General features: G+C 39.7%; 1 protein-coding gene across 1 annotated transcript in view; it reads right to left on the reverse strand.

The window, feature by feature from the left end:
• Positions 1–18,987, reverse strand: part of EEFSEC (eukaryotic elongation factor, selenocysteine-tRNA specific) — a 119,991-nt gene extending 101,004 nt beyond the window's left edge. Inside the window, exon 1 of the mRNA XM_027700398.1 lies at positions 18,358–18,987. Within this exon, the coding sequence (XP_027556199.1) occupies positions 18,358–18,628 (271 nt within the window). The 5' untranslated portion in view covers positions 18,629–18,987. The remainder of the gene's footprint in view (positions 1–18,357) is intronic.
• Between the last annotated feature and the right edge of the window lie 5,886 nt (positions 18,988–24,873).

Consider the following 24,873-nt stretch of genomic DNA (forward strand, 5'->3'; position numbering starts at 1 on the left):
TGCCAACTTTGCTTTAAATATAGACAGAAAGGAGATAATTCAACCAGACAACAGGCTCTTTCATCTAAAACCATGAAACTTCCAGTCATAACTTCTTGGGGAAGCCTAAAATAAGGAGGAGGGAGGCACACAACAGGAGTCAATGAAAAGTAGTCTCCTGCCCAAAGCAAGCATGCTGTGCAGGGAGGAATCAGTGGCCACAATACACAGTTTCTTGGCCAAAAATGTCAGACCTGGAATGCTCCAAATTATCATCCCCTTTGTTGATGTAACACTTTTGCATCATCAGCCACTGGACATCTTGTTGAGATTAAAAATATTGTGGAGAGTTACTGTCTGTTTAGCAGAGAAAAAAAAAGACAGAGTCCATGTCAGAAAGGGAGGGGAAAGGAAAAGCCGAAACATGAGCTCATAAGCCTGTTACGGGGGATAAAGGCAGGCTTTGTTTTACTTTATTCATACCAAGTACGAACAAGAGGCTCATCACTGTTTTGAGCTTGGACTGCAAAATTTCTTTTGTATGCAGCATCGCCAACTTTTCTCCTCATGTAACTAAACTACCCCTCTTTCTCAAAAACAGCTTCTGCTGATGCTCTCATCAAGCATTTAAGCCTAGATGAAACCTGTATGATAGCAGTCATCTTCCCCATGCTATACATTCTGACACTTCGGAAGCACCCACGAAGGCATTCTTATATAGTAAAGACCAGCCTTGGTTATACTACTGGTAGTGTCCTAAAGTGCTCACATAAACATAGAAGTAAATAAAATTAAAATATAAGAATATTTTAAAAAAATAAAAATAATTTGGAGGACACATTGGCTATATAGCCACACTAAGAGTTAGGCAACAGTTATTAAATTGGAGATACTTCTTTGGACAAGAAGTAGCAATTCTTAAACTTTCAAATGCAGAATTCAATCCAAAAGTACAACACAATGTAAAAGAGAGATTAGAGGAAAAAAACCACTAGTAAAAAAAGATCTGTCATCTGACAGAAACACTACCCACCAGTGCTGTCCCTAAAAGAGCCCAAGGGCAATAGTAAAAGGTAGCAAGAGAAAGCAGAGTCTGGATTCTACTTTCTTGCTCTCAGGAAAAGGCGAAGAGGGTGGTAATTTACCGTGTACAACCAAATTGTATATGAAAGTTTAAAAACAGTCAATTAAAGCCAACATTATGGAATGGAACCGAGGGTCCGAGTGGAACACGTTAGACACGCATTCCAGACAACGGCTCCAGAGTCCGCCTGCGAGGCGGATACTGTACAAAGTACAAAGGGTCAAGAAGTTCTTCTCGAAGAGAACCCCAGCTTGGACCAGGAGTCACGACAGATGTGGTGCCCAGCTGCAGAATGACATCAAGGCTGTAAAGCCAAGTAACACTTGGTCATCACCTGCATTGACAGAATGCCATGGACAGAGTTTGAAAACTTGTCAGTCGAGCGACAGCAAATCTCAATACAACTGAGAATCAAATGGAGGTGGACAACAAGGAACAAAGAACCACCCCCTTACAACTAACAGCAATAAACATGCCTCTTTCAGTTTACATCTCTTACATATATCCTTCATACACTCAATTAGAGCTTTGCTTCTCTTCAGCAGGTTAATCTGTAATGAATAAAAGAGTTACTAAGACCTAGTGGGAAGTTAGAAAAGGAAGACAACTACCTCAGGTTACCATGACTATATTACATTTTGCCTTCAGAGTATTCTGTACTTTGGAGCACAGTGAACTGCAATTTTGATGCAAGTTTCTTGATTTCTGGGACAGTTATGCAGCAAACTGTTATTCCTACTGCAGCAAATAACCAAGTGGAAATATAAAGAGAACAATTATGTTACTCCTTGTCATTTACATCAACATACAACTCCATACACATTCAAACTAGCAAATTAATCCAATGTCATGATACCCAATTCTATGAGACTTCTACAACACTAACTTTCAAACCTTCACCATCTCCAAACACCAACAATAATTATAACCCTTACAAGAACAGCGAGCTGAGTAAAAAAAAGTAAGGTTGTTCTCAAGAAGGACACCCTGCAACCAATCTCAGTTTTTATGTCAAGCTTTATTTCAAGCACCTGCATTACTACACAGCTATACAGTGCACAAATGAAAAAAATCTCTAAAACCAACCAGTCCCAAACAAATTAAAGATGCCAGCTCTGAGAAACAGGATACTTTCATTCTCTGCACTGTGCACAGATTATCAGAGCCAAAGTAAACAGCAATATTTTGGAAAACAAATTTTTCTGGACAGTCTAGGCAGCAGACAGTTAACCTACCCTGCTGCCATGCTAGATATTGGGTGCTTTGCTAACTTACAAATTACAGATGAAGAATAGCTGAAGAGTTAATGTTGCCATTAAATTGCTCTTGCTAAAGTTTTAAGAGTTAATACTGCACTACCAAGGAAAGTGCTTATATGCAAAAAATCACCACAAACTCATCAACCGAAAACCAAACTCAAAGCAGTGATCTATTAGTTTATTCTCAGTTCACTTGAATGGAGTTTCCAATGTTCACAAAGGCTGTACTTTCTGTTTGTTTTAAATTATAATTTTGATTCCCCACTCAGATTTTGCTAGAGTTATTTTGTACTCAGTTCTCTGCCCTTCAGTCCATGGCAGACATCAGGCCCAGCCTAACAATTCACTACCAAATCATGAAAATAACAAGTATTTTGCATAGTTGGTCATTCCCCTAAGTCACATCACAGAAACCCTTCCAAAGTGAGGAGGCCATTATCGAGCACATGGTACTATTTCATACCTCCTGCCAGGCCAACACAAGGGCTTCTGACAGTGTATTTATTTTTATTTAAATTTTTGCTGACTAGGACTGCACAAGATACACACTTCATTTCAGAGCAGTCCGAAGGGGTTAACAGTCCTGTAAATCTCACATCCCAGTACTTCAGGACAAAACAAACTATATCATGTGGATACACTATCTAAATTGCCAAGGCTACAAAGCACTCCACATAGTGCAGAGTGTATAGCATTTGTCTCACATTAACACATTCTCCATATAATTAATAAAAGCTCACCATAATATAAAAGGTGATGCTCACTGTAAAGGAGGAAAGCAGTGCAGAGTTTAATTACTAAATAAAACTAGATACAATAGTTACCAAGATTAGAATTTATACTGCAGTAAGCGGGGTCGGAATTTAATGATCTATAACTACACAGAGATAAGAGACAGTAGCAATGCTTGAGCAAATGTTTTCAGCAGTACCAACAGAAGGCAAGGTGAAAAATCTAAGGTATCATGATTGATAACCAGATGACCTTTTTAAAAAAATTTTACAGCAGAGAATAAGTGCCATAAAAAGATATTCCAAATTTCACCAGTAGAGTATTTGTTTAAAAATAAGTATTTTAAATGCTTTGAATTATATACTTTACTATGTCAAATTAGATGTTCATGTGAATGAAGTTGAGCAGCCAACTAAGGAACAAAATACAGACCTGGTCTGAGTTTGTATTGGTTTGGACCTTAATTCTGCAGGCTCCTTTACTGAGTTCACTCCTAGGAGGCTGCATGGATGCAAAACACCCAACCTGGGTCTGAACTGTTACCTCTACAAAGCTGCAAGTGTGCATGGCACTTCACAGATAAACACAAAACCAGGTTTAGAAAGCTCACAGACTAAATTTAGACCAATTGCTCCCTAAAATAATGAAAATATTTTAATCTCTGACACAACCAGGTTATTTTACTGTTTCAAGTTTTATACTTTGAAAAGCATAGATCCTGAGAGGTGAACATACAGTAACCATCAACATACAAAACCAGGGCCCTTATCTCTAAAAGCCCTCATAAATAAAGAAAAAAGTTTTCTATTAGGTATTTTGAAGAATCTCAAAAGGTGAAATTGTTCAACATAACCCTGCACAGAAATTTCATAATGCATCTCAAATACTACATAAACCAAAACATGACTATCTAATGAGATATTTCAGTATAATCCCAAGCAAGTTCTTCCACATTTTCTCTAGGATGAATGAACAACTGAATAAAACACAAGTGTTGACACAAATATTTTTACATTTTACAAGCAGTAGTGGCAGTTTGTATAAACTAAGTTTGTGAGCAGTAACATCTGTCAGTTAAGCAAAACATCACTCAAACTCAAAACCTTCATCAAGACCAGAACTGTGCTTCTGTGACCAGGGAGGGTCATCATAAGGAAAGTACAGCAGGTCTTCCAGCTCTGCATCCCACACTCACCCTCCTGGTTCACTGATCATTAAAAAACACTTCTCCCAAATCGAAATCTAAATTTTCAAGCTAAAACAGAGGCTGACAACATCCCCAGGGAAGTGGGATGAAAGCCTACAGAAAACAAAGTCTGCTCAGAATACACATTGCTCTGCCAGGCTCATGTGACCAGCTCTTAGGAATGCTGGCACTGCTCAAGTTATTCAATGGAAATATGCAACAAACAGACTAAGAATCCTGGATAAACAAGAAAATAATACAGAGTGCAAAGCACCAATACTTCTACTCTGAAGCTGCATCTGTAAATTTGCATTTAACTGTACATTTCAAGAGAATACTTCTCACGGCAAAAATTCAAAGAGCAGCAACAGCAGGCACTGAGCCATCACTCTCTCACTGGGATGGGATTCTAGAAAAGTGCCCAGAAGTCCAAAATCATCTGCGTTAGCTAATCCAACCTCCGTGACTAAGAAATTCCTAAGCAAGAACACAAAACAGGATCAAAAGTATATCAAGTATACTAAGAACATCTAAAGAATACACACTTCTCTCTTTCACAAAACCCATTCTTAGATGCTTTTGCCTCATAGGAGCCTTTTTTATATTTTTAATTACTGCTTTTCACATTTTGTTAGGTCTTGTTTCCCATTCACAACTTCTAGTCTCAGAGAGCACAATAGATTCTAAATTGAACTTCCTGACAGTAAGAACTAAAATTACAGAATAAGGGATGGAAAACTCAGAATGAGAATTTAATTTCAAATGAACTTAAGTAAATATATTTCATTTGTTATCTGGGCACTTCAGTCTTCGCATCAAACGATGGAGACAACTGCTGTTGAAGAATCATATAATAATAACGGAAGAGAAATACAATGGAACTTTATTAAGTATGTTCTTACTGACAATTTACTATAGGACTTAAATTAAATTTTGGTAAAGGATTTCCTTAAAGTACTTCCAATAAATTATTTTTATAAATTATGTTTAAAATGTCATAGTTAATTTGCTTTTGAAGAAAAAATTATCTTGCCATTTGGTAAAAATGTAACATTGAAATAAAGTGTACGAAGAGGAAAAAAGGTAAGTAATGTAGGTAAAGAAAATGAAATATTATTTAATGACAGAAGCAAAAAAACCCCATGAAATAAAAACCATATAAATGGATATTTAATTCTTTTCCTCCCTTAATAAAGTAACATCCACTTACATGGTTTTTTTCCCCTCTAGTGTCCTGTTAAGCAAGGTACACATTGGAAATGAGAGGAGAACTGAGACATCAGGAGGGGGAAAAAAATTTAAAATAGTTCTCATTTGTAGTCACCATGTTTTAAACATACCCAATGATGTTGTTACTCAAACAATAAGAGTTCAGTGTACAAAGAAGATTTGCCTCTCTCCAAGAGCTAGATTCTGTTGGTCCACAGAAAACTGAATTACAACATCTGAGTACACAAGCTTTAGGATGGGTTCTACTGGCAGAATGAAAGCTTTTAAGTTTTCAGTCCCAAGAGAGCAGCAACAATCTCTTCTCGCTGCAGCAGCCCTGGGCAGGCAGAGAAGCCTATTTCACTGCAGTTCTCTTAATAAACTAGAACTCAAGTTCAGATGCTGTTAAATCTGAAGGCAAACTGAATAGATAATTTTAAAACCTAGAAACAGAAAACATGAAACAAACAGAAGTGAAGCAAAGGTGGGTTATCAGCGACCCAACTCTACCACCACAAACCATCGTACCTCACAGTCCAACCGTGCCCACTCAATCCTTATCCAGTTACAATACAAAATGAACAAGGGCAGGTTTTAGTAGTATTGAGATCCTTTTCTCCTCCCTCTTACTCAGACTGCAAAGGACACCATATAAACATCAAGAAATTGGTTTTCAACCCCATTTCCCACTACATTTGTTCCTCCTCTTTTTCTTCTTCCCTGACATTCCTTAAGATTTTTTTTAATTCATTTGTGGAACTGCCAGCTTATGAACATACAGAAAAATCTATTCCAACCACAAGCATCAAGACCAGCCTCCTACACAGCTTATTACTCTGCACCTGAAAGAGGCACACCATGAACCACGGGTATCCAACAGAGCAACAGCCTTTGGAGATGGACTTCAGAATGGAATTTCTGAAAGTTCTAAGGGGGGGAATCCAAGCAAATAAACAAAACAAATATTTTTTTCCTCTTTTTTCCCCATAAAAATCAGATAAGATTATCACTTAAAACAATGCCAAGGCTATGAACCCCTCCCTACTGCTTTCTTGCATGTTCTTGCATGGCAGGAAAAAAAAAATCTGCTGAAATTGCTAGGGATCAGCCAAATTCAATAAACCAACACTATCTCTAACTGTAAATGCATCACTAAGATAAATGAATGCATAATTGCAGAGTACTAATCACTGCTTAATGAAATGCTGAAATCACCAAGAAAGAATACAGTCTTCGTGATTAGAGCTCAATTTTTTTGGTTGCTCAGAGCTAACAGAAATAGAAAGAGATTACAACTCAGGCATTTAAAATATTTTGCATTGATCATTACCACTTAGCAGAAAATCATGATTTCCAGAATATATTTAATTTTCAAAAACTAGTTTGATGTGCTATTTTGCTGACCTCCTACAAAGTCATGCTTGCCCCCTACAAACTAGTGCCTGACCATCCAGTATTTCAGCGACTGTTACCTACACAACTCTGCAGCTCATGACAAGTTCTCACACGTGAACTGCTTTAGCTGAGCTCAACTTGCCTGCTTTTACCACATTTAAACTGTCTTCTGACCCCTAAAAGAATTTATTATTGTTAGAGAACAGACTCCACTTTAGCATCCTCTTCGCAAGAAACACATCTCATTCACAGACCTTATTTATTCCACTTCTGATCAAACAGTGCATAAAGGGGAACTAGGACAAAAGTACAAATCTTTCATAGGAAGCATAACAGCTTCTAAATAGAATAACAACATCCCCAAAATGAGTGCATTTTGATGATTTCATCCTGGCATCCTGAAAATTTTCGGCATCTAATAAAACCAGTAAATACAGTTGCACTTGAGATGCTACAAAGTTGTTAGCTCTGCAATAAAAAGTGAAACCATCATATGCTACTAAAATAAATATTGGATAGCTTAGTTACAAGAATGTTTGAAGTTATTTCATTCCAATTGTTCTTACATGAGCTCATAAGTTACTGCAAAGAAATTTAAAACAGTAAGGTTCAAAAGGATACTGCCAACTTATTTAAATTTCACAATAGTCAATTTTGGTTTTACCTAGGATTGACTCAATTATACGCAAGGATACAGCAAAAAAATTCCATAAACCTGACATCATTTTTTATGTGGTCTACTGCTTTCCTAGCCACACTCTACCTTTTTCTGAGTGGGACAAAAATACAGATCTCTACAATGCAAAGGAAAAAGAAACAAGTACAGTAACCAAAATAACTTCCAACCACTGCATCAATTTGATTACAAGTCTAAAAAACCCAGTGATCTTTTCCATAGTAAGTTAAGGACTCGCTGGTTTCTTGGTGCAGGGTAAGTAAAGAAACCAACAGTTAAATTTATCTTCACTTTGATTTGCTTGGCTTTAAAATACAACAAAGAAAACATTAAACCCCACAAAAGCAGTGCTGGACATTACTAAAATAATCAACTATTGTATACAGTAAATAAAGCTTAAAAACAAAACACACATTTAGGGACACATGATGAAAGAACAGCCAAACACCCACCTACACACAACTTGTAAATGAACACAGTTCAGTAAGGAAAACACATCTGAGACAACTTTCTTAAAGACTGGATTTTCAGCCACTGGTTTTGAGGGTTTTTGAAATAGAATTTAGCTTCAGTTTAAAACTCTTCTGTTCCCTTAACCAGAAAAGTATTTTCTCCACATAAAGTTTGGTATATCTGATTTAATCAAATACACTTTTTTTTACTGCCCCTAGAAGCACAGACAGGTGAATCTCTTCCCACAAAAGACTCCAGTTAACCACCCATTTTGTACAGAAAAAGCATTGCTGGATGTCAGAATATACAGCAGAGAGAGCAAGGGGAGAGCTCAATTACAAACACATGGGCAAACACCACCAGCCACCACAACTTTATCAAAGCACTTGAAATAATGGGAGAATCCTCAGTTGTTACTCAGGTGAAAAGTCTACTCAGGGAAAGAAATATTCATGCTGGTCCACCCCACAGGGTGAAAAGCTATCACACAGCAAGCAATCCAAAAAACCAAAATTACTTCCTTAAACACCTTTCTTAGGGATGCCAGACTTGTGACTTTTGAATTTTTAGCCATACACAAGGATAAATATTATCAAATAAGAAAAACATTGAAATAATTGTTATTTTATTTATACATATATAAACAAACAGTTATAATTTAAGTGCTTTTCAGGTTTTTTAAATGAGGCATATTATCATATTATTTGAAGCTATAATGTAGCCAGAGACCAAAGTTTCAGTGTTAAATGCCCAAAACTGGTCCCTTAGGTGAACAGCACTGTTGACACTTGTGAGGCATTTTGCTGATACATTTTTTAATACTCTAAACTGAATATTCATCATCTCACTGAGATCAGGGAAAGATTCCAGTGTTGAATGTTTTTAAGAATAACAATATTTTGGGTTTCCTTAGTCTCTTAAAGCAGCCCTGACACCCAAAAATTAAGTACAATTTGAACCATTTTCCTAATTCTCTGATGAAATGTCTCTTGGTCAGTTGTTCTGATGTCTTTAAAGGATACTTCATAAATTTGAGTACAAACTTGATGTTTTGGGACAGTACAGTCCCAAAGTTGTGTACACACAGAACTGCACAATAAAGACAAACAGCACAAAATATCTGAATATTTCTGTCACACAGCAAACCTGAAGCACACATATATTCCAGTTGTGCAGGACCAGGCAATCTACCTCTATAAAACTGTCTGCAGTGTTGTCATATCCACATTCACAGACATGCTTATGTTGGGTTCCTGCACAGCCAGCACTACCACACTGGGGCAGCCCTTCAAGATGCTGAACACCTTCAATAAACTCTGAGCTCAGAGTGTTTACATTAACACTTGCTGATGGGTCCCAAGTCCTCTACAATTTGGGCGAGACAAGTCCAGCACTATTTCACGGCTGCACTAGGTTAGCAGTTTACCCTTGAAGTAGATCATTTCCAGAAACCTACCTCGACCTACAGTTACTACTTTTCCTTCTCTCCTATTCCAGCAGATGCCCAACACACCAGAGCTGCTGCTGCTCCCCTGACCGGGCGACAGCCCAAGGAGAGCAGCACAACCCCAACGAGGACCAAGCCATGCCACACCAGTACTTTATGTGCTCTAAGCCACTCTTTAAATCATTTCACACACCAGAATGTCAGCGTGGATAACCACTGCCAGAACACGACACAGAATCCCCCGAAGTCAACCACAGGTTCAGGTAATCATGACCTCTCTTTTTACAGCATAAATGCATAATTTCCGCACCACTCTTTGATGAAGGGACCACAGACTTAAAAAGAGGAAACAATTACAGCCATTAGAATTTCACCCAAGCATGAGATTTAATCTCAGGCCATGGTCTTGCCAATGGCTGTGGGGGTCTCAATGGAGACAAAATTGCTCTGTGGGAGAAAAAAATGCCTTGATGATGACATTAGTCAGCAAGAGAGACCGAGCTTTGTCTTCCATCCAACAGCACAGTCAAATACAAGGAAACCATTTTCCCTCCTCCTCTTCTTGATTCTAAAAAAAAAAAAAAAACCAAAAAAAAAACAGCTACAATTTTGTTTCTCTCTCTGAAATGCAGTTTTTGTATGCTTTGGAAAACTTTCTTCCCAAAAGCAACACTGCTGGAAGGGTAGTCTTTAATATTAGAAAAGTAGATTTAAGCATGGATAAGCATCTGTGACAAAAGACATTTCCCACGCCTATCCTTGTTAATATAATTGGACAGTTCTATCAACAATTCTCAAACACTTCTACAGCTTTTCTTAACCCAACATGTTCTCAAAGACCATTTCAAATTCTACATACACAGGAATCACATCTAAAAGATGCTCACCTTCTCTACAATGCATTTAATAGAAATAAGACAGGTGAAACTTGGCTGAAAAAAACTGAGACAAAGTTTGACGATGCAAAAGAGCTCCTGAGATCCAAGAGTACCAGCTCCTCTCATATGCCAATCATATGTTGCATCCCAACTAAGACACAAAACAAAGGAAAATTTTAGCACAGAAGACAAGAAAGTGCTACAGGTGATTGTACTAAAATCAATATTCCAGTACTGCAGAAAAGACAGATCTGCAGTGGACAAAACTGTCTTCATGATCCTCCTATGGTCTGAAGTAAAAGAAAAAGGAGTCTCTCAACAAAAAGCCCAAACGTATCATCTCTTCTCTGAAACTTGGGGTGAGGGACCTGGATTCTTACCCAGATCAACTTCTATAAACCTCAATTCAAATGTTGATTTTTATTCCCCCTTATCATCGTTTACCTCCACAATGCTTTTGAATACAATTTATTCATTTTTATTTAAGCTACCTTTGCTATTCCATTTCCTTTCACTATTCACCAACTCATTCTGCTGTTACATTAAACATATATACATATATATAAGCACACACACATATTTGTTTGTCTTCTCACAACCACCCCTAGTGCTGGTAATTTCAATCTAATGCAGAATTAATCAGTTTAAGTTTGAAACAGAGATTGTAATTCAATTTGGAAGTCAACACTAACCATTTCATGCTCACTTGAAGAGATCAGATAGACTGCACAAGAACATTTTGCTAAAATAACTGATAAGAAGATGGGAAATAAGAATTATTGGTATTTACTTAGCCTGCAACACTTTTTGGAAGCAAACAGTTTAAAGGAAGCACTTCAGAATAGCTATTTAATCTGAATTTTACAGATAGCACAGAGAATATATTCTCACAGAATGCACAGGATCTCTGCAATCACAGCTATCGTACGAGCTGTTCGAGTCTTTCTTCCCTGACACTCTCACCCAATTTTGCTCCGTTATGAGCTGTGACCCAAAGAACACAATGTGTTCAAGAATCCATCTGGAAATTACAACCACAGAATATCTGTCCTTGCTCTTCAGCTTGCCAGGCCAACCGTAGGGTTCCCAGACAGAAAACAACAACTCGTTGCCACACAGAGAAACAACTTTTTATTCCACTTAAAAGACTTCAGCACTGACAGTGTAGGGGTTTGGTTTGCTCATTTAGCCAGAAGATCTGTTGCACATCTGCTTTACAATTATAACCTAAATTTTTCCATCTGCATTTGGTTTTCCTAGAGGTTTTTATAAACAGTACTTTACAGTAGTCATCTAAGAACCTACATTATTATTTCTAGTACAAAAAAAAAAAAAAAACTACTGAGAAATATTTTAAGGAAGCTCAGTTCATGGCTCCATCAAGCTAAACTAGCTATTAAAAATGGGTTTATACATAAGGAATGTATCACTGAACTTATATCTAGCATCTACTAATTGAAGACAACTTTTAAATCAAGATGCAGAACAAATACAGTAGATCCTTATAAGTCCAGTTTGTCGATTAGCAGACCACTGAATTGCTAAACTGGACTATTTAGCAAGCAAACATATCCATCATCAGTAAAAATGCTACTTTGAAAAATGTGCTTTAAATTTATTTTGACAAGGGTAATTTTAACTATAAACATGCTTCATATTTTACAGTAAGCTATTCTAAATTTTATGCAGTTATTTATAAGATTTCACTACATTAGCTAATATTTTAAAACATCTAAAAATTGATTAAGCTTTTAATTGATTGATTAAGCTTTCCCACTCTTCCAAACAGCTTAAAAAATAATTTCCAGCAAGTAGAAACATGAAGCAAAAGTGAAATGAAAGGGCACGCAGTTACTTGATGAATGCTTGCACACAGTACAATGGAACAAAGAAATTCTGTTTTTAAATCAATAGGAAAAATGATCAAACAGACTTAAACAGCACCATTACAGTGCTTGGTTATTATGTTTTCTTGAGAAGCTGTCATGTTTTTGTGTCAAATAACCAAGTGTGAATTAGCACAATTTTGTTGTATACAAGCAAACACAAACACAACCACTCAGAAGCTTTGTAGAAAAACTGTCCTAGCAAGGGATAATTTAACATTGAAACAAGGTTCAATAAAGCCACTCCTGGTTAAAAATCTACACTTAGGATTAAAATTCAATTATAAGTCATAAGAAATACACAACTTTTTTTTTTAAGTTGAACACAGAAAACAGTACATTTCTGACAGGATTCTAACCAGAGGCCAAAGAGAATGTGATTATTCACTATAACTTTTGATATCAGGAGACGATGGCTCTCCTGCTCCTTGTAAATGTTTCAATCCATAAAAGGAACAGAAGCCTCATCCTACTTGGCTCTCTAATATAAAAGCTGATGTACAGTTTAGGAACTTGTTGAACATGTGTAGCTTTAATAGGCAATTCAGCTTCAAGTCAAAATAGCAGAAAAGAACACAGAACATAAATAGTAGCAGCCAAGTAGACTAGTCCCACTGTCACATCACTCAAAAACACAGATGAGGAGCAATGCATAACACATGGAAAGCTAAATCCATTACAGTTATGACACAGATATAGACAAAAATTCCACAAGACCACTGTTTTAAAAAGTACCCTGGTACACACACACTCCAAGTTTCACTCTACCCAATCTCACATAACAAACCCTGATATCACACAGAAGTGGTTCAGTATAGATTTCATATAACTAGCTTTCTTTTGCCCAGTTATTACACAATGTGGGGAAATGCGGAAGTAAATAAAAGAACTGTGTACACTAAATTTCATGGTTCCCACATCAAAGCAGTTGTTTTGTCTCACCTGTGTTACCTGTGTCTTATGTCATGTGTAAGACAACACCCCATAAGTTTTTATTGCTTAAGGTATAAAAAGCACTATCCCAATTACAGATGAAAAAGCCTAACCTTCCTTAAAACACAGAGGATGTTTTCTTTAAGAATGAGAAAATTAAGCCACAGTTGTGTTCCAAATCTTCTACTTAATTCTGTTTCGATTCACAGTAAGGTCACTCCACCCACGTTGACCTGTTACCCCGCATACTTATCACTGAGATCCTACATTGTAAGCAAACACTGCCCTCTTGTGCACTGCAACATCCAGGAGACAAAGTTCCGCTTCAGGGGTTGGGGAGAGGGGCATTCCAGACCAACAAAATTTTTATACCGATTGATTTTTCTTCATGCATAGCTCCTTAATTAAAAAATTTTAAAATTTTAAAATTAATTTTAAAATTTCAATAAAAAGACCCTTTTATTTTGTCAGGCAAGCATCTGGCACCACTCAAAATTGAGGTGAATTAAAAAAGACACCTTTTCAATTTCAAGAGAAGTGTTTTCATTTGCAGAAATAAAGTTTATTTGCATTTTTAATACAAAGCAATATCAGCAATTTACAAGCACCATGAACCTGAAGAGTCTAATAGTGTTTAGAAAACACTCACACTAGTGTTAATTGAACTCCCTTGGCCCAAGAGTACTTCCATGACATCAACCACTACAACAAGGCTCGTGGATGTGAATTACACTACACAAGAGTTGTATTTTAATATTTTTTTCACCAGAACAAGGTTCATTATTATGTTATTCTCACTTCAAGCTCACAGCTAAAGTTCTCAAGACTCTCCAATGACTTCTCTCTGACCAGAATGGTATCCACTAAACAACACAAGGCACTCTTTCCTCCACAGAAGAGGCTTTCCTTCATTCAGCACATGCACTCAAGAGCAAGTCATCCATATATACATCTAAAACTATAATATCCTACTTGCTCACTCACCTAGAATGAAAAAAAATATTAACTGTCACATCTTCACAAAGGTCTCAACAAACAAAAGCTCACATCAACAGAAGTGTGTTTTCATTGCAGTAATGTAAAGGTAACCCCGAGTTTACAAATCCTCTTAAAAGCTTACAACAAACTCAGCAAAACAACTAATCTGTGATAAAAGGTGGGAGTTTTTTGTGATATGTTAATCTTACAAATAATCTGCATCTGACTGAATTTGAATGCTGGTAGCAAGACCACATTTCCCTTGATCTCCCAAGCCTGTTTTCATTGTACTCATTTGCATCAGCAAGACATGCTTTTGCTATGCTCATTTCCCCCTCCCCAAGCTCTTGTGCAAGTTCAAAAGTCTTGGTCCCTCCAATGTATCAGGTATGAATTAATACCCTTCCTTAGCAGAACACAGCAGCAAAGTGGAAACAGACACTTGCAAGGCATTTTTCTTTGAAAGGAACTGCAGGGACAAATGGTGACAATGAAGCTCTGGTTATAAAGCAAAAAGGTCAAAGGTTCAGACAGGCACAAGGATTACAAAACTACAAGTTCGTCAGAATTCCCCACACCCCAGGTTTAGACAACCAGGGTCAAGCAGTAGCTTTCCAATTAAAACCCTATAAGGATACTCTGTCCTTTGAACTTCATAGGGAGGAGAAAAAAAAGATAATTTTCTGTTTTAGAATTTCTTTTGAGGACCCATCTCAAAATTCAAACAGATAAAGGGCATCTGACAACAGCTCACCTAAAACAAACACTGCGCTATCCCTTCCCTGCCTGTGTGGGGGAAGCTGGGATGAGGTAATCATGTTCTTCTGTATTAGTGTGCTGACCCTTTGTAGGGCATGAAATTAACCATCAGCAAGTAAAAAATCTGCTACTGGTTAAACTACTTTGCTACGCAAAGTGGTCTTAAAATGAAATATGGGGATTGAATTTCTTCTCGCAGATTAACTTGTATAACCTCTCTGCAGGCATCCCTTCCTGCTGAACTCATTTCAGAAACCATTCCAGACCCTACTGGATGCATAGGTCTGCAACAAACAAATATAAAAGCAACTCTTATTTTACTTGGACAACATTAACATCAGTTTTGTGAAGATCAGGAGCTGAACTTCAACAAAAGAACAGAAGCTTAAAAAACCCCATAGCACTGTTACAGAAACTACCCCACCTCAGTGTGAAATTTTACCAAAAATACCACCCTAAATATCTACAGCAACAGAAGAAAAATAACAGTACTGCATCTTGCAGTCATTCCTTCACTGCAGAGAGTGAGTGTAAGGCTGATGTAGGTTCTTCCTACTCGTGACAAGCTAAGAACTGATCTTTAAAATTAATTATTCGGGTTTGTTTTCTCTGCTTAGCAAGTCACAAATGGCTGTAAATGCTATATTTGTTACACTGCTTGAGACAAGAGCCTCCTAAAGCACAGGAAATCTCTGAAATTATTTTACATAAAGAGTTTTTTATTTTAAATAAAGAGTTCCATTCTTCTTGTTTAAGACAAAAAGAAATACAAAACAGTTCAAGCCATACAGCTACCAACAATAGCTTAATACCTTCCTGCCACAGACACACAAGAGCCTGACGTTGAAGAATATAAACCAGCACGGTGAAAGGCATGATGTAGTACATCAAGTGGCTATTATTTATTCCATTCCAACCTTGACTATCACCTTCCAGCTAAAACTTTAAGAAAGCATCTTGGGTGGAACTGTCTGCAACATTTCCAATTCCCAGCATGCAGGTTAAAAAAAAAAAACAAAAAACAAAAAAACAACAAAACCATAAACTTTTGATTTAACATTTGATATGTTTTGTTTTCAAGGACAAGCTTCGCAAGAAAAATGTAGCCACACAGAATGAAATACGACTTCCATTTTCCATTCCATTTGGTTACTGCTCAAATATTCTGCATTCATTTAATCCTAAAGTATCGTGTTTAAAAAAGCATCTTGTGAGTGACTGTGACAAGTATTCACAAGGTCGAGCACTGCCTGGCATAGCATGAACCCTCATATCCAGCTCCCTTGCCCATAGCCATCCTGTTTTTAGTTTTCCTGTAGGTTAATACACATATACAGCTACCACAGGACTTGATACCATAAAAGCAGTATTTTAAACAGGTATGAGAAATCTGAGAGGTAGAATAAACACAGGAAGATAAAGTACTTTGCACTTAAAGTTTTCTTTTAAAACCATATATAGAGAAAATGCATAGTAACAGGGAAATCGTAGATTCTATCAAAAAGAAAAAACTAGTGGCATTCCTACTCGGAATGTTGCAGACAAAATGTTTGGAACAGTGAACCCTTAACGCTCAACTACAAGGGAGTAGACCAAAATAATCTAAATTTTTCAAGTGTCATTTCTGAAGTGGTGAAAAAGTTGGCAATATTGAAATACTCAAACACCAAAGAATGTATCCTGTTACACAAGATATGCTATACTTCAGTTTGAGTTTCACCAAAACACGCTAAACCTGTAAGCACCTAACTAGTCCCACAGGCACAGATCAGTTTTTATCATCATGGTCTCACCCTCCAAATCTGGCAGGGGGAAAAAAAAGGGGGGGGCATACACCATCAAGATACATGTTATCAAGTAGAAAACTGAATTTTTTTAAGCCTTTAAACTATTAACATAACACTGCATTTTCCCTACAATCCTTTCTTAATACACAGAATTGCAGTAAGTCACATCAGCAAATGTTTTAACTAATATACATAATATGGTATAACCAGAACTAAGTGAGTTTGATGTACTTATGTGTCCGAACTGACACCTGTAAAAAACCGTTTCTGCTGGGAAGAAAACTTCATCATGCCCTCTACTCTAGTCCACATCTTTGCTTCTCCCTGCATGGCCTATCAATAAGGAAATCTGAATAACTTATTCAGCCAATGTGGAGAGCTGTGACTAAATACTTTGAAGATGTTCATAAAAACAAAAGGAAGCAACAAGACTTTTGTGTATTAAACAATCACCCCAAATAAGTATTAAAGGTATATTTAAAAAAATGGCTAAAGCAGTTTTCTAAGTTTTCCCATGTCCTCTTCATGAGAAAGTTTACACCACTCAGATTAGTTGCTTCTGGCAGAAAGGAATGTCTGACTACAAGTCAATCTTGAGTACATCCAAGAAACGTTTGCCAAAGTAAACTTTGTTCTTGAGAAGCTAATCAGGTGCTTACAATTACTGAAGAATGATAGCGGGTTGTCAAGTACCAGAGACGACTAAAAGACCACAAATTTGTGGAATTTAGCACTCGGCCACTCCTCCCCTGCAGCTCCGGAGCACGTGAATGGCACTGGACGGCCGGTGAAACAGACATATAAGTAAATATTTACCCCCGAAGAAGTGCAAACAACACGATGTAGTTACTACTACCGCAGTTTAGAAATAACACATCTGCTCAAAAGGGGATTAAATTCGTTCATTATGAGAAGTAACTCAGTCTGAACCTTAGTCTAACCAAGAAAAAAACATATTCTATTGCAAATCTACCACATAGCTGACACTAAAGAGAGACTGGCAGAGGAAACGCATAGGAACTAAATCTACTGATTGACCTCTGTAGTTGCAGTTTATCAACCTGTGACTACTTTAAGCAGCCTGCAGCTGCAACTCCATCACATCCCTAATAGAGCACCAACCACCTCTTAGCTCTTTTTAGAAGAGATGGAGGGGGGAGATAGAATAAGGTGAACTAATTCAGAATAAATTCTAACGCAAACCAGATTAATCTTCCAATATCAGCTATAAAGACCAAAATCCACCAAATTATTTCTAATCATAAGATTATCATGTGAGAACTCCCTGGTCCCTCCAAGACAAAAGTTCAGCACGGGGATGTCCCGTCAAGTACAGCACAGCTCTCAACCCAGGCAACAGCAAACTCTGACAGCTTTAACAAGTGAGAAAATAGAACTCAATAGGACTGTAATATGCCTTAAATAAGGTCTCCATGCACAATAAAGAAAAATTTTTACCCAAGTAAGTAAGGAACCTGAGTAGGCCTGACTGTTCAAAGCACACCCCAGGAACTCTAATTTACAAACCCCTTTCCTGTGAGCACTGGCACTTTATTTGAGGGGCAACTATGAAGAAGCGTCCCAGAGTCGCAGCGCCCGTGAAGAACCGGCACCGCACCCCCGCCTGCCCTCGGGGAGCCCTCGACTCGCACCAGCCGAGCTCCCACCGCGGACCCCGCCGGGCGGGCCGGGGCGGCCCCCCCGCGCCCCCCTTACCGCCGATGATGGTGCGGATGAGGGAGGCGTGCCCGGGGCAGTCGACCAGCGTGAACTGCAGCTCGCCGGGCCCCGGGCCCAGCTGCGGCGGCAGCGCGGTGCGCAGGCAGGAGAAGCCCAGGTCCAGCGTGATGCCCCGCGCGCGGCTCTGCGGCGCCCGGTCGAAGGCGGCGGTGGAGCCGGTGGTGCTGAGCGCCCGCGCCAGCGCCGTCTTGCCGCTGTCGATGTGCCCCAGCACCCCCACGTTCACGTTCAGGGTACGTGCGGCCATGGCGGCGCTGCGCCCGCACGGTCCGTCCCCACAGCGCCCCTGCGGCAACGCGGCGCCCGCCGCCGCCGTTCCGGCCCGGGCGGAGGGTGACCCAGAGGGGCGAAGGTTGGGCAAATCCAGCGCTACCGCGGGGATGGAAACCGCGGGGATGGAAACCGCCGGCTCCGGCGAGCAGCACCTCTGCAGCCTCCCCTACCCACACCCCGCCCCTGCCGGGCGCCCTCTCCCAGCAGAGGCAATTTAAGCAGGTGACTGTGATGGCCACACACCCAACAGCTGGGCCCTTCCACAGGTGTGTGCCCGGCCCGATGGCAGCAGGAGGGGGCGACAGCCCTGGGAGAGCGTCTCTGTCACCACCCCTGCCCTGGGGCATCCGCGCTTGGCTCTCCTCTCGCCCACGCTGATTAATGGCTGTCGGGCTGCTCAGCTCAGCCCGTGCTCGCTCTTACATCACACCCTTCATTCTGCCCCCCTGGACGCCCCATCCTGGTGCTGCTGGAATTACGGCGGCCCAAGTTTGCTTTCAAAGTCGCGTGGACATTGCAAACCTTCGTGAAAAAGCAGGTCACGTTTGGATCGCTTGCTGTCCTTACGCTTAATAAATTCTAGCCTTGCGTAAGTCGCTTTGCTGTAAAAGTATATTTATGTTAGGTAAAATGCCACCTAAAAAAATCATACCTTTAATGGATTAAGAATCATCAAGATTATTCACAGCTCTTCTGCAAACTAAGAATAACCACCCAAACAAAAAACAGCAGGTAGATGAGCATTGGAGAGGCCTGAGAGCAGCTCAGAGGGGAATGGCAGGACCATACTTCCCTGATTTAAGTCACTTGGCTTTGCTGATAACCCGGGAAGCATATGGGACCAAATGTATTACAGGATAAAGCTTAACACAGTGCTCAGCATTTCAATAGTGACTAAGTGGCCCAAAGTACCACTTTGAATCACAACAGCTGTTTACAAGCCAAGAAGCCAATACTATGTTACGGACTTCCCACAGGTGTCAAAGAAGACTGGACTTGCACTGTATTCTACATTTTATTTTCTTCGAGAGCAGCGCTGTTGCTTTTCTGCTCACCCCATGCAGTAATACATACTGCTAATGGTATTAGCATTCACATCTGAATAACTAATGAATGAGCCAGAAGTGTAAAATGACTTGCCTAAGGCTATTGTCAATATCATGGATTTAGTTTTTAGGCTTTGACTCCAAACTCCAGGCTTTTTTTCCTTACAAAGAAAGCTGCTTTATATAACACTTCCAATATGAAGAGTTTGGTTTAAAGCTGGATACAAATTATCCCTCCTTCACAAACACATGGAAGACAGCTGACAGAATCAATGCCTTAGTGAAAAAGGGCGGGGGGGGGGGGGAATAGCTTTCCTTCCTAGTACTCAATGCTATTTGAGAGACAACTGTCTCCCTAAAGGAAAGACATGAACTCATGAGGAATACTGCAATGCACTGAGCTAGCCTGGCTAATCGGCTTCTCGAGTAGAATAGTTCAGCTTGATGGGAGCTCTGTCTTGGGAGCCAAATTAAGCATAATGTCACTTTTCAGACCAAGTTCCCAGGCTTTGAATAGTTTCCTGTTAAATCATAAGGCTCATATATACTTCATCGTGCTGAACGTCTCAACGTGTTATATTGATACGTACTTCCAAAGGGAAGGGAAAGTTTACATCAATTCCCATAGTTATAATCCACAAAGATATCCCTGCATCATATTACCTACCATTTACTCCTTTTTTTAGCATTGTTAGATGAGTTCAGAAGAGGTGGGAAAAAGTCTGATTCCTAACCAGAGGAGGCATTATCCAGAAGTCCTCCCAAAACACCTAAAATAACCGCCTTTTTCAACAAGCTTTGACAAAGTAGAAAGGCCTAAAAGTTTCTACAACTCTTGAGAAAACTGGCAGTGAGGTCAAGGAGGTCCCATTTCAATGACTCACAGTGCAAGAGGCTACAGCCAGATCAGGTGTGGTCTATTTTGGTCTGCCAACTTAGCAGTGAAACTGCATTTTGCTCAGACAGTATTTAATGGGATACTGGATAGAACTCCTGGGATGAAAAAAAAAGATAATTCTCTCTGTTAAGGACATCAAAATAAGGATGATAAAAATCCATAAGAAAATGTATTTAATTCCACTGCTTACATTAAAATAGTGGCACTTCTTTTACTCGTGAGTGACGTCCAAGGAGAACTGTCAGGTAGAAAAGTGTTTTCTTCCTTTAGACACAGAAGAGATTTGCAACTCTCTAGATAGAGCAGCCAGTTGTTCTTGGGTAAAGGGAAGGAAAAAAGCCCAATATGTACAGCTTTGTTGTTACCACTCAGAACATAGCTCTGTCTCCAGGATTTTAGAGTTCTGGTTTTGCCACATATTACTTGAGGAAATATCAGAGTGCACACTGTATCTGTGAAATGAATAACTTACATCACCAATCTCGAGGAGGAGAAATCTGATAGAGACATAAGCACTTTTATTCAGCATTTAGAGTGGTCCGTTCTGTGAGCTTACAAAGTTTTAGAATTAGTTACAAATTTGGAAAGGAATTAGGTAAGATTCATCACTCCTATTGCTTTGAAGAGTAGCAAAAAAATCAGCTTTTTTGTGGGAAACAAAATAGAACATACCCCTCACCCCCTCATCACTTCCCCCACACACCCACACACAGAGGTCTTGAAGGAAGGGAAGAAGGGAACCTGGCAAAAAATGAAAGAATCCCAAATTCTCCAGATTTTTCTATGTCTTCCATGAAGTTTGTAGCATTTAGATGTATTCCTTATTTTCCCCTTAATACATCATTCCTCTTTCCACTCATTCTCTCCTATACTGAATTTCTCCCTTAAAAAGTGTTCATTTTAATGGCTAAAGTTTATGGACTCATGGGAGAAAGGGCAGGAAGTCAGACTTTTGGGATAGGGTAAAAATGTAAAGGTCATTCACACACTCACACACACGTACTCTCTCTCACTCCAAAAATAATACACTATTTGACAGTTTCAGGATTCAGCATGTCCCATTGAAATTTGAAAGCTTATGTGAAACTAGGCCACGTCCTGTAACCTCAAACATTTAGTCTAGGAAAACAGCTCTCAAGTCTCCAGCTCCCACATCGGGTATCGCATGACGTCTGTGCCAAATAGGAGACCTCGAACCAGGGGGCAAAAGAAACGTTGGTAAAGTGAGTTGATTAAACCTGGGGAATAACAGTTCAGACTCTTAGTGACAGGTATTATTTTTTTTCTGGTTAGCTGGCTAGTGAAATATTAAATTATACTCAAGGCATCCAAAACATGAGCTGGGCAGAATGGTCGCACAACCTACTTGTGTTCCACCTGGTGGCATGGACAAAGGAGAAAGAAGACTCATGCTTTGCAATGAAATTATTTTATCCTTCCCTTCTAATATGTTAACTATTAAAAATCACAAAAATAATGTAAAAATTGAGGCTCAATATTTTCTCATACTGATGCACCACAACACGAGACACCAATTATAAAAGATCGTTTATGCTACTGAAGTTCAGTTCTGAACTTTCCAGTAGTTCCACTTGTGCTCTGCTCTTTCTGGGGAATAAACAATTAATCCTGTGTGGTCTAAAGGATTACTGTTTATTTTTCCTCACCCAAATGTCCTCTTTTGCCCCTCTTTAACTGCAATTTCAGGACAATGCTCAAAGAACATATGGAATGAGTAAAACAATGAATACAATGAGCGACACCAAACCTGGCACAGCTTATGGATGGTTGCAAACCCTGTTAATTAATACTCATGTGAGCACATAAGAGGGAGAAACCAGCCTGACATCTATCAAGCAAACAATTGTTCACTGATTCTTTTTTATATTGAAGTATCCTCTTCTACTATAAACCCAAATCCAAATAACTTTAATAACATTTTCTGCAGGTCAATACTAAAATTGTACCTTCATTGTGGCAGCAGATTTTATTTACTGAACAGTAATGGTCACTACCAGACAGATGTTTTAGGCTCTAAATTCTGCTTTTGAGATGTCATATTGCTGTAGACAAACAATTAACACTCTGTTTGTTACCCACTTTTATCAGGAAAAATCTCTAATTGAATTAGTATTTCTAAAGCTCAAGAACCTGATGTAGCATATCTGATTTTTACAGACATGGAATATTTATCTCCTTCCTCTAAATTACATTGAAGATTAACAGCAATTCTTGATTCCTGCCATCTACATTCCTATATATTGAATTTCACAAAAACATAAATAAACAAGTACTATTAAATAGACTTTGAAATGCCATAATCTCAAAAATAGGTCTAGCTGCAACATCAGACAGGATAACATGAACCACATGGAAAGGTTTCAGTCTAAGCTAACAAACTATTATGTATTTCACCCATTGCTAGCTCTTTTGAAAAGGAGGGCCATAGCTAGTCTGGACCCCTTGATAACAACATCACTGCCTTCAGAGCTCTTACCAGACTTGCTAATTATTCTTCCAGGACTGGCAGAAACTTGAACTCTGACCAGACTTACCCACAACACTTGCGGCAGTTTAATGCACTGGAGAAATCAAAGTTGTATATTTGCTCTTTTACAAAGAGAAAAGTCTGCATTCAGTACGCATTAGGCATTTGTATTCTGTGACTAATATGACCCTGAGAGGATGTACAGAGTCTAATAGCATACACACTTTTCCAATTATTTAAAGAATAGCTCATGATTGTTAGATTCAGAAGTTCTTAGCTAAATTGTATAAGAGGATGCCCTTACAAAGGTGTTGAACTACACATGTGTGCAATTATATTGTAGTTATAGAGTATGTAAATATAAGCTGACAGAACAATTAACAGAAAGAGAAAGCAACAAATAACGAAGTCTTTCCTTTGCCAAATGACATTTATAACAAAACTAATGGAAGCTCTTAAACAAAAAGGGAACAAATACCCTCTATATGGTTCACTGGGCTTCTGCAAACTGAACCATAACTGCCATCTTCCCTAAAACTGCTCTCCCAGCTTGTGCTGTCACATGACTGCTTTTGCAATTCCCCTGGCAGTGACAGGAAAGCCGAGATGGCACCAGACATCAGTCCTGCCTCATACCACAATAATCCCTTGGCCTTCAACATTGCAGACACAGCCATAGTTTTAAAATGGCAGAAAAATACATATCCATGGGAAGAGTCCCCTGTCTTTTTCCTGACAGAGATCCCAATACCTACAAACAAGGAGAATTCACTGGAACTGCAGGTTCCCAGATCCCATCTAAAATTTCACTGTGAGTGATCTCCATCTCAAGCATTTAAACACTTCATAAAAGGTGCAGCAGAATTACCCCTGAACCAGAGTCAGGAGCTGTAACAGCCTGCAAGCTTTAGCGTCACAGATCTGATGAAAAAAGGGCAATGTCTGTGAGGCCATAAAACTACCTGCTGAGAATCTGGAGTGTTTGCAGTTCACTGAACACTAGAAGTTAGTGAGCATCGCTGAGCATGTAAGAGACCACCCATTCCTTGGCAATGGGGTGGACTGGATGGTCCTGAGAGATCCCTTCCAACCTGAATGATTCTGTGATTCTTTGGCCAAGATTTAGAAAACATCCTTGGAAAGCCTCAGCTTACTTTTGTGAGCTAAACCCCGCAGAGGTTTTGACAGAGCTCACGTTCCTGGCCCCCTGTCACCTGGCTGTGGGGAAGGGGCTCCCTCAGCCCCACGACGAGATGGGGACACTCGGGGCTCCCTCAGCCCCGGCAGGGGGAAAGAGTTGGCTTCAAGTATTCACGGAAGGCAGGTGTTTGTCGCTGTAGGAACAAGAAACCTGCGGGCAAGAACGAGCCGCTTTCCCCCTCCAGGAGGGCTCCACTCACCCACCTCCCAAACCACCCCCAGCCCGGGCTCGGCCTCTACCGATTTAACAGAATGAACTAGGTTGCAGAAGACCTCTGACATCGTCGAGCCCAACCCATGACCGAGCACGCCATGCCAACCAGACCACGGCACCAGCCTTCCCCCGAGCCCCTCTGCGGCCGGTGACTCCCCCGCCTCCCTCCCCGCGCGGCCCGGCCCGGCCCGGCCCGACTCCTGCGCAGCACCCGCGCCCGGCCGGACCCTCCGCGCGCGCCACACACGCGGAAGCGCGGCGGGCGGACTCTAAAAATCTGCGCTCCCTGCGCAGGGTGACGGGCGGGCGCCGCGCCCAATGAACACCGGGAGCGGCGCCGCGGCGGCCAATAGCGCGGCGGGGAGGGCGGGGC

Source organism: Neopelma chrysocephalum, unplaced genomic scaffold, assembly GCF_003984885.1.
Source record: "Neopelma chrysocephalum unplaced genomic scaffold, ASM398488v2 Primary Assembly neopelma1_147, whole genome shotgun sequence".
Taxonomy (NCBI): domain Eukaryota; kingdom Metazoa; phylum Chordata; class Aves; order Passeriformes; family Pipridae; genus Neopelma; species Neopelma chrysocephalum.